At 40.0% G+C, this 11,610-nt stretch overlaps 1 protein-coding gene across 1 annotated transcript in view; it reads right to left on the bottom strand.

The window, feature by feature from the left end:
- Positions 1-1,031: 1,031 nt before the first annotated feature.
- The window catches only part of FUT9 (fucosyltransferase 9), a 56,895-nt gene continuing 46,316 nt past the window's right edge, over positions 1,032-11,610 (bottom strand). The window contains exon 2 of the mRNA XM_035110684.3: positions 1,032-2,777. Coding sequence (XP_034966575.2) covers positions 1,693-2,777 — 1,085 coding nt within the window. The 3' untranslated portion in view covers positions 1,032-1,692. The remainder of the gene's footprint in view (positions 2,778-11,610) is intronic.

The raw sequence follows: 11,610 nt of genomic DNA, 5'->3' as shown, positions 1-11,610 counted from the left end.
TAATGGCTGAATCATTGTCAGATGGTTACAATTGAGAAGTAGATAATTTGCAACTGTCAGAAATACAAGACTAACAATAGAATCCTATGCACCCAGCTACCCAGAAGTCCCACTGAGTTCAGTGGTGATTACTCCCAGGTATAAGATTGTCACCTAACTGATAAACCGTTTAGATAAACCGTTTACTCTTTTCAAGGCATTAGACAAAATATCTGCCTACTGTTGAAACAGTGGTCCTATCAGATAAACAACTTCAAAAAAAGATTGATTATTGCTTATGGGAGGGACCAAGCTCAGGAGTGGAGCATGAGCTTTGTTATGCAGAAGGCCCCAGGCTGAACTGGTGGGATCTCCAGTTAAACACATCAGGTAGCAGTTGATGTGGAAATATTTCTGCATCCTGAAGCGATGAACAGCCTCTGCTAGATGGACAAATAGTCTTACCTGGTATAAAGCTGCTTCCTTTGTCCCCAAATGGAAACAGACTTTCATTTGCTGCCTTCTGAATCTTCATTTCAACAAAGCACTCAGTTTTGCATTTAATTCTGACTGTGTGGTTTCAAAGCATGCCACTTAATACTTCGCCAAGGATAGAAAGTGTTCACTTTGTCAATCAACCAGCATTCTAGAGTAGATGGAGGAAAATGCACATTTTTTTTTAAAAAAAACACCCAAATGTATTTGTTTACAAAAGCCAGAGTTCAAATAATTAGGAAACAAGTTCCATGAGCAGAAGGGGTGTTTAGACTTATTTTTACTCAGAAGAAGCCTTCCAAGCTTAATAGAAAACTGCTTTTGAAACTGTACCTTGTACAGTATATAAAATGGCATGGAAGATCACACTGAAACTCACACTGAGACTCTGGATCTGAAAATATGTATTTCACTAAAGAGTTGAACCCACAAATATTTTTTCTTTAAATCCTATATTGAATATTAGCTAGAAATTTTAATTTTTTTCTATGCCTCTTTTCTCCCAGAAAGAAACTATCTGAGCCAATGTAAACACCATTACTCTATGTATTGGCCAGTGACTGCTGTATTACAAACAAATAAAAAATGGGGGGAAGTTTTAAAAAGAAATGGTAAACAATAAATTACTATTCAGTGCACATAACCAGCTATATACATAGCAGGATTTCCAACAAAATATAAATAAGATAGCATGCCAGTGGCTCAGGAGGAATAATTTGTGCAACCACGGTGCACCTGTTTCACATACAGATCTCTAAAAGGTGTCCACATAAGCTACTTCTCAGTTTTTCTCAGTACACATTGCAAAAAAAAAAATGATATTTGTGTTTGCATTTGATGAAAATATAACAAGAAATCACCATAGCGCTGATTGCTTTAACAAAATAATTAAACTTCTGTTCAGGTTGCCAGCTCTTAATTCCTTTTCAAAGTCACATCTATATAAAATAAAATGACCACCTCTCCAAATAAGCCAACAACACAGAAAATGGCCAATGTCCGTGGCATCATCAGTCTCTTTTAATCAGATACCTTTCTGTGGAAAGTAAGGAGAGTTTTGGATGAATGATCCAGAGATAGTGTAACTGGAATATGTTGTATCCAGGAAACAAAGATGTCACATATTCTGGAGGGATTTCCCCCACCATCTTCACTTGGAATAATGGTTTCGTTAGCTTTTAAAAATATATATGTAAAGTTCAAGTAAGGGATAGGAGTTTAATTCCAAAACCATTTTTCTAAATTGCCAACAGACCTGTACTCCTGGTGTCTTTTTACATGATCACAGGCAAGGCATGCATGTGATTCCCAAAATCGAGGAAGGTGCACTGAAAAATCCCTCCTCCAGTCGAAGTAGCTAACATACAGTTTATCATTTTTGTCAAGCAAAAGAAGATACTCTGAGAGGTCCCTTGGAGAGAGAAAATCCTCCACGTGAATGAAAGAACTAGCTGGGATGTAATTCTCATAGTTTTCTCTAGGAGGACCTAGAACGACTGGCACAGATCCAGCAAGAAAAGCATTGTAAAGCTTCTCTGTGATATAGTCTCTGTGGATAGAATTCTCAAAGGAAAGGTAAAACTTACAAGCGGAGATGGTTGGGATCAAATTTTTATCACTCACATAGTCTCCAAATGCTTGCCCATAGGTATGGATCTCAAGGTATTTACTTAGTTCATTATAATATTTGACCCTAGCATGCTCTGGGTTCCAGTTACTCACCACCCAACACACCAGTCTTTCTTTATTCGGTATTTCAAATGAAAAGGAGCTGGTGCTAACTACCATAGAGCCATAAGGCACATGAATGTCTGAATCTCGACGATACGTGAGGGTCAAATTGAATAGATGCTCAATCCCACTCTTTTGTGGAGTGTGTGTTGGTGATTCCAAGTTCATCCAGATCCATTTCTGAAATGGCGGCCTAGGTTGCTGAGGTAAATTAGTCAGATCCCAACTGATGTCTCTGTGGTGAATAAGAACGGCATGAGACTGGTCATATAGTGTGCGGTCAGTAGTCAGGTGGCACCCGTGGATGTTAAATGCTGGGCAGAGTTTCAGATCAAATGTCTGACCAAACGGCCATACCCATATCAGAATAGTTGTCTCATTGGTATAATAATTTTTGGTGGAGAAGAAGTTCTTCATTTTTATAACAGAGCTAGCTGATTCAATAGGACCAGATATCCAGCTGCTTGTTGGTTTGATATAAATAAGCAGACATGCCATGAAGCATCCCAGCACAATGAAGATAAATAGAAATGGCCGGAAAATTCCTTTGGGTGATGATGTCATAATTTGATCTGTGAAGGGAAGATGGAAATAGGAAGTCATCATCAAGCATTAAATTATTGTAATGTTACCCCATGGTAATAATGTCATACATTATACATTATTGTTACACAAAGTGGTAGAACAACACCATCTGAGAAAAATCCGCTTCAGGAATCCTATAAGTAAATAAATAGCTCACTAGTAGAGCAGTTGTTCTGCATGCAGGATTTCCCAAGTTCAGTCACCAATATTTCCTAATGAGTGGTTGTTTTGTTGGCAAAATTTTCAAAATATCAGGAAAAAGCAGGTGAAACATTTGCTTGAGCTATACTTGCAATTGGTACATCTCTTTCCATAAGTGTAAATCAATACTTCAAGGGACACTGGAATCTAATTTACATCTCATCTAAGTTACTGTTACTGGATAGAGAATATGTCAGATGGATGGAGTGAAATGCAAGGAAATTATTTATCAAACATTATCTCCACAACCCCTCAATATTCCTGCAAGCAGCTGCCTAGTAGAAATTAGTTAAACTCTGCTGAAGTAGATGAGTGGACAACCATAGCATATCATGAAAGGTTAGTGTGCCAACAGTTTTCAGTATGTTGTCTCTAACCCTCCCCACCATAAACAAACTTTGTAAGGCATTCTGTTACATTTTTACATGTATTAAATAAAATATAACAACAACAACAACAACAACAACAACAACAACAACAACAACAACAACAAACAACCTATTTTATGGAAAGATTTGAAGGAGAGTGAAATGACTTGATAGCAAATAAAGTCTAATATTCTTTATTCTTATTTTAGCAAAAACAGTAGTCTTTGTGGCAACTTAAAGACACAGTAAATTTTAGTCACAGTAAATTATTTTCCCAGGACACTCAAATCTGAAGAAGTGTGCATGCACATGAAATCTCATACCAATGAGAAACGTAGTTGGTCTCTAAGGTGCTACTAGAAGGGTTTTTTGTTTTGTTTTGTTTTTTACTACGGCAGACCAACACAGCTACCTACCTGTAACTGAAATCACAGTGATTGGGATTTTTTTTAATTAAAACCTTATTGCTTATGTTTGATGCATTTCGTATGTTCTTTTGATACAGAAGATCAATTTAATTAATAAATAAATTCTACAGAAAAGTTTAGTTCAATTTATGGAGATTTCTATCAACAGCTCTTAGGTATGATAGGTACATGGAGTCTTTAATTCAGAACACGAGAGACAAGTCCGGTTGGCTGCTGTTGGAAAGAGATACTTGTTGCTTTGGGCAAAACTTTGCTCCTGGTTTCTGTACCTTACTACCACCCTTAATGTCCCAAACAAATTTTGATTGCTGCAAACTGGAAGCCCCAGTGAATGCTAACTTTGCACACCCACCATCATGTTAAACTGTGAAAATTCTACCATTGATGCAGGCCAACACAAGTTCTCATGGTTGTAATCCTCTTGCTAAGAATGAATCTCAATGAATGAAAAAAATGCCAAATTCCTCCACAAAGAGTTTCTGTCTTCTCTCATTCATCCTAACAACATAAACATTTGAGTTTCTTATACAGTGTGAATCATATAAGATATACTAGTTAAGCTATTAAATATTTATGTTTTCCCAAAAAGATAATACAATGAAGGGGGAAAAAAGGCAGAACTTCATCTTGTTCTGACTAATTATTTTTAACAAGACACTCTATTAATTTAGTAAATTGCTGGAGAAAAGGCAACCCAGAAGAAGAAGAAAGAGAAAGAGAAAGAAAAATGTGTCTTTACATTCAGGAGAGAAAAGTCCCACAGAGAAAAATCAATAATGCTCTGTTATGAGAATGAGTCACACAAGTCAGATCATTCACTAGTGATTACAGTGAGAGAAATCAAACATTTGATTGAAGTCAATAACATAGCTCTCACTGAATTTAATGGTGTTTGATTGCCCCCAATAATGGTAGATTATGTCCAACAACTGTACATAAAGCTAAGTACCCCAACAGATCAAAGCAAACAAATATAGTGAAAAGGTACCACAGAAACCAGAAAACTAGAACATATAATTTTAAATGTCTTTACAAACATTTCTATTGAAAACTATAATATGTAAAATCTTCCCCTCCCCCTCAAAAATACAATGAAAATTTGATCTACACCATTGTTTAATACATAAGGTTTAATTTACAAGCCACCATCATCTGTAAGGAAGCTAACTAAAAAAAATTCCACATCTAATTATTTACTGCTCAGTAATACAGCTATTTTTATTGCGGCTCTTGAAAAACAAGTAATACATTTATGTTATGAGTGTATAACAGACAATTGCTTTTGATTTGCTTGAGAAGGTAGATCTTGCAAACAATATCAATGAATGTTGCACTGACTGTAAATATGTGCAGAATAATCAAGTCCAAGGTAAGATTTCAATGGAAGCTGGGGGGGGGGAACTAAATAAAGGGACAGGAAACACACATGTTGTGAGAGAAGTTGGGAAGAGGGTCGCAGGAGGAAAGAAACATGAGAAAATATTTTCATGTTCTCAGCATCCATGGCCCAGCGCTACCCTCAGGGGGCTCAGATGACTAACAAGTCACTCCATTTGGGGGTGGGGGTGGGAGGGAGATCCTGCAGAGCACTCCCTTCTACTCTTACCTGACCCTCCCTCCAACCCAGCCCGAGGATACGGCTTTCATTTCACCCTCAGACTCAAGGGATGTAGTTTCACCTCCAGAAGCATGTAACCACAGAATTAACTATGGGTCCTTTAATGATTGCAGACAGCTATCCATTGTGGTTCTGGAAAAGAGGCTTAGGGATTCTATGGCAGACAGGGTAATGTGGGAAATGTTTCCTAAAGGAAAAAAGTTTGGGGGGGGGGAAACCTCTCCCCTAAACATTTTAAAGAGCTTAACAGATGGCTCAGCAGAGTTTCTATACTTCCAGTATTCCAAAGATAGTAATACCTGACTGGAATTCTACATTATTTCAGATAACAAGTAGAACAAAATGCTTTATCATCCAAATACGTTTTTTGGGTGGATAATCCTTAGCTGATAAAGTTAAATGAAATGGAATAAATTCCAACTGTTCTGATACCAGCCTTGCAAACTGAACGCGCTTCTGTAGAAAAGTTCTAATACAATTTCAAAACCAGACTATGACCAGCCTCCCATAAGTCAATTGGAAAGGTACTTTAAATTTGAGTTTTAAGTAAATTGGAAAGGTACTTTAAATTTGAGTTTTGTGAAAGTCATGAATATGTAATTTGGAAACTGATGTTGTTTTACCACTATAGCCATTTCTCCTTTTATTCCACCAGGGGTACACACTGTTCCTTTCTTAGCTAAAATAGAGGGCTTTTCTTGGAGGGCATGCTGCCAAGGCAAATCTGTCATGAACTGTATTTTGTAATGTCATTTCTACAAATTCTAAGAATGATCAACACATTTCCATGGCAGTTATTTTAAGCACAAAGTTCTGATTAACCATTGTTTATTGAAGCAAGCCTACATCATAAACAAAGGTTTGAAGTTGGCACGCTTGAGAAAATTTAGTTAAAACTAACCACAGTTTGGATAAACTGAAGTTGTGGTAAAAAGGGAAGGGACATCCTGCAGGCTGTATTTTATATACGGTATTGTATCAGTGCTGTATCTGTGTAGAGAATTTGATAATATGTTTCACTTATCAGTTTTACAGCTTCAGTTATCATCATATTTGTACTTTTGTCTCACATTTCATTGGCATTGAAGCCATTAAAAGGGAACAGAAATGGTTTATTTAGGTGTGACCGTCAGCGATAAGGGTTGTTTCCTCAGAATGTAAAGGGACCATTAGGTCCAGTCGTGACCGACTCTGGGGTTGCGGCGCTCATCTCGCGTTATTGGCCGAGGGAGCCGGCATACAGCTTCCAGGTCATGTGGCCAGCATGACAAAGCCGCTTCTGGCGAACCAGAGCAGCACATGGAAACACTGTTTACCTTCCCACCGGAGCGGTACCTATTTATCTACTTGCACTTTTGTGTGCTTTTGAACTGCTAGGTTGGCAGGAGCTGTGACCGAGCAACGGGAGCTCACCCGTCGCGGGGATTCGAACCACCAACATTCTGATCGGCAAGCCCTAGGCTCTGTGGTTTAACCCACAGCGCCACCCGCGTCCCTCAGAATGTACCTTATGCCAAAAGAAATCTTGTGATTTTGACACATGATATCTACGATGGTCAGTGGATAGAGTACATACTTGGCCATATAGTTTAGATCACCAGTTCAATTGCTTTGGGAACTTGACTATCAGTCATAGTTTCCATTTTTTCATAGTTTCTGAATACCACTTGCTGGAAACCACAGGAGCGGATAGCTCTTCCAGGTCCTACTTTCAGACTCTCTATAGATGTCTGGTTGGCCGCTGTGAAAACAGTATGCTAGACTAGATGAGCCACTGGACTATTCCAGCAGGTTCTTATGATCTTCTACTTACCTTGGGAATGGTTCTATTTAATTGTCATCTCCAAATTTTACTTATGTTCATGTTTTCTTTGTCATGCCCACAGGCTTTTATATGTATTTATATTTATATGTGTTCATCACTATATATATTTTTCGGTTTTTATTGCTTTATAAATCTTATGGCATTTTTAGCCTCCTTATTGCAAGCCATATTGAAGCTATCTTGTGAAGGGCAAGGTGTAAATAATTTAAATGCAATGAATAAAATCACAAAACAATGGCAGGTTGGATTTTCCGGTCTTTTACATTGGTACACAGCAGTACTAGGGCGGGTGTGGTGAGGAATTAGTGAGACCATAAGCAGTGTAGAAGCCAGCTCAAATGAAAATCTTCTTTGCTTTTTTGGAAAATCTTCCTTGTTATTTCTTGCCATTAAGAACCAATTCATAATATCCTGCATCAATCCTAATTAATACAATTTTAGGATGAGGCATTCAATATTTTCTTGATTTCTTTCTCCCTTTCTATAAGCCCCGTCTCTCACAAAAGACTGACATTTCCAAATCAATCCTATTCTGCTACTGTGTTATGTGTGCTGCATCACTGATCAGGCTTGTAGGTAGCCCATTACCACTGTACATTGTTTTCTTCTATAGCAATTTAGAAATCTTCCATTGTAAAGCTAAGGAAACATACTCTCAGTGCGTTCTATTGTTTAATGTCCTTTTTTAGAATGACAATATGGAGGAGGCATCTTTGATGAATTTCAATAAAGGGGTAATTTTCATTTTCCTTCCGAATCCCTCCGGTACTAGAGCTAAAAAAAAAGAAAAGTACTAAGAAGAAAATATGATGATGTGCAACCAGAAGATTAAATATTAAAGGTCAGCAAGTGCTTGCTTTATACTTCTTGCAGCACAAAATCATACATAAAATTAATTTTTAAAAGCTGCTTATAGAACTGTTGTGCAGTGTATTAGGAAGCTACTGAATTTTAGACAGAGATTTGAATTTTAATGTAAATCCGTGGGGAAGCTATCAATATCTAAAAATCTGCACATCATAATAAAATACACATTTAAATCTTAGGATGGACTCAAATGAATTCTTCTTCTTCTTCTTCTTCTTCTTCTTCTTCTTCTTCTTCTTCTTCTTCTTCTTCTTCTTCTTCTTCTTCTTCTTCTTCTTCTTCCCACCATGAAGTGATCCCCCTCTCCATTGCCTTGTAATGAGATCTACTTTACACAGAGGATCATAATGAAAAAGTTTCATCTGCAAGACTTGCATTTGGCAAAGCGCATTATCTAATCAAAGATAATGCGGGTTGTGGAAGGGATGCAGAAATCCTCCTGGTTTGGGTGGGTGCTGGGGATCTGCCAGTATGCTTAGGGGGTGTGCATGAATGAATGTGTAATTCTGATTGGCTAATGGGCTCCCTATTTATTCCTGGCATCTTTTGATTTTGGTCACTCGTGCTGGTTTTGAATCTCCCTCCCACCCGCCACTTGTTTTTAAGGTGTTAGCCTGACATTGCTTTGCCTTTCAAGGGGTCGCCTGTATTCAGGGGCCCAGTAGGAATTTTGCCATCTGGCTGATTGGCCTTGCCATTTGGTTTTTGCCTACTGCTAAGCAAATTGTCACAACTTGTTAGGTTGGCGGTTAGGCTTTTGGTTAATTAATTTGTTGGAGGAGGGGTGTGGCATCTACATGCCGACCCTCTTCTTAACATTGCTCCATATAGAAGTATTCCGTTAAAGGAATCCTGGGGCTTTGTCTCTCGTCCTTAATCCACGCCATATGGCGGGGCTGGGGGGCCTCTTTACAGAGACTGAGCCTTGGGGAACACTCATGGTCAAGAGGGGGGAATGTCTGGGCACAGCTACCTCCTCTCCCATTGGGTGTTTACTTGACTTCCCTTTACGCGTGGGGAAGTCGGAGCTGGTCCTGTCCAAATTGGACAGATGGTGATGGTCCTGACCCAAGTGGTCAGATGGAAATGGCCCTGCCCCTACGGGCAGATGGAAATTGGTCCTGTCCCAAATCACATGGACTCTAACCACCGACCTTTCGATCGGCAAGCCCAAGAAGTTTACACCACAGCGCCACTTGCTCCCTATAAGTCAAGGAAGATGACGTAGAGGAACAGCATATGTAGGAACCATGTTGAATAACCCTGTTCAATAGGAGATCTATTGCGAACAGGAATCTTCTATAGCAGCTTTCTCCAAAGCAGCACTATTGCAATTTTAATACAGAAATTTTCAGAATTTCTAACATTTCTCAACCATAATAAAAACAAAAAATCCTTCCACACTTCTTCAGATACCTCAACCATATAAAAGATAATCTTATCTTCATAGCTTTATCCTATTAAACATGTTAAAAAATGCAGGACAGGGAGGGGGAGATTCAGCAATATTTTAACATGTTTCAAAACTACCAACACATTCCTCTTTAAGAATGAAGGATGCCTAACAAAACTACACAGGTAAAATGAACAACCATAGCAACTGTTAAGTCTAATTCATTTGCATAACAATAGAAGCAAATCGAAGAATAAGACATAATAAATAAGGATTGTAAGAGGTTTTCCCCCTAAAGACGATGAAAGTAAAGAAAAAATGGTTGTATGACAGCTTGGATAGGGTGGTTGCCACAAGCAGCAATAGCAGTGCTATTTTTCTAGAAAAAGATCTGCCAGAACTCACCATGAACACATCCCTTGTTCTCTCATAATAGCAATGGCACCCACCTGAGAGGTGCCAGAACTGAGTTCTGTTGAGTTCTGGCTGGAAAAAAAAAGCCCTGAGCAATAGGAACGTGTATGAGAGATGTAGTAAATTAAAATGCCTATGTATTTTAGGAAAGTAGGTACAGTGGTACCTCTACTTACAAATTTAATGTGTTCCGAACACACATTTGTAAGTCGAAAAAAATTGTAAGTCGAATCCCATAGGAATGCATTGGGAGAAAAAATTCGTAAGTCGAAGCAACCCTATCTAAAAATTTGTTAATAATAATAATAATAATAATAATAATAATAATAATAATAATATATTATTTATACCACGCCCATCTGGACGGGTTCCAACAAAACACCAAAATACAGAAATCCATCAAACATTAAAAGCTTTCCTAAACAGGGCTGCCTTAAGATGCCTTCTAAAGGTCTGGTAATTGTTGTTCTCCTTGACCTCTGGTGGGAGGGCATTCCACAGGGTGGGTGCCACTACCGAGAAGGCCCTCTGCCTGGTTCCCTGTAACTTAGCTTCTCGTAGCGAGGGAACCACCAGAAGGCCCTTGGCGCTGGACCTCAGTGTCCGGGCAGAACGATGGGGGAGGAGACGCTCCTTCAGGTATACTGGACCAAGGCCGTTTAGGGCTTTAAAGGTCAGCACCAACACTTTGAATTGTGCTCGGAAACGTACTGGGAGCCAATGTAGGTCTTTCAGGACCGGTGTTATGTGGTCTCGGCGGCCGCTCCCAGTCACCAGTCTACCTGCCGCATTCTGGGTTAACTGTAGTTTCTGGGTTACCTTCAAAGGTAGCCCCATGTAGAGCGCATTGCAGTAGTCTAAGCGGGAGATAACTAGAGCATGCACCACTCTGGCGAGACAGTCCGCAGGCAGGTAGGGTCTCAGCCTGCGTACCAGATGGAGCTGATAAACAGCTGCCCTGGACACAGAATTGACCTGCGCCTCCATGGACAGCTGTGAGTCCAAAATGACTCCCAGGCTGCGCACCTGGTCCTTCAGGGGCACAGTTACCCCATTCAGGACCACGGAGTCCTCCACACCTGCCTGCCTCCTGTCCCCCACAAACAGTACTTCTGTCTTGTCGGGATTCAATCTCAATCTGTTAGCCACCATCCATCCTCCAACCGCCTCCAAGCACTCACACAGGACCTTCACCGCCTTCACTGGTTCTGATTTGAAAGAGAGGTAGAGCTGGGTATCATCCGCATACTGATGAACACCAAGCCCAAACCCCCTGATGATCTCTCCCAGCGGCTGCATGTAGATGTTAAAAAGCATGGGGGAGATGACAGAACCCTGAGGCACCCCACAAGTGAGAGCCCAGGGGTCTGAACACTCCTCCCCCACCACCACTCTCTGAACACGGCCCAGGAGGAAGGAGCGGAACCACTGTATGACAGTGCCCCCCAGCTCCCAAACCCTCTAGACGGTCCAGAAGGATGTTATGGTCAATGGTGTCAAAAGCCGCTGAGAGATCCAGCAGGACCAGGAAACAGCTCTCACCTTTGTCCCTAGCCCACCGGAGATCATCAACCAGTGCGACCAAGGCAGTTTCAGTCCCATGATGAGGCCTAAATCCCGACTGGAAGGGATCCAAATGGTCCACTTCGTCCAGGCGTGCCTGGACTTGTTCAGCAACCACTCGCTCGATCAAGTAGAAAAAATCC

This window comes from Zootoca vivipara, chromosome 3 (genome assembly GCF_965207765.1).
Source record: "Zootoca vivipara chromosome 3, rZooViv2.hap1.1, whole genome shotgun sequence".
NCBI classification, from domain to species: Eukaryota; Metazoa; Chordata; class Lepidosauria; order Squamata; family Lacertidae; genus Zootoca; species Zootoca vivipara.
Note: the sequence above shows the minus strand (reverse complement) of the source record. Positions and strands in the feature narration are given on the sequence as shown.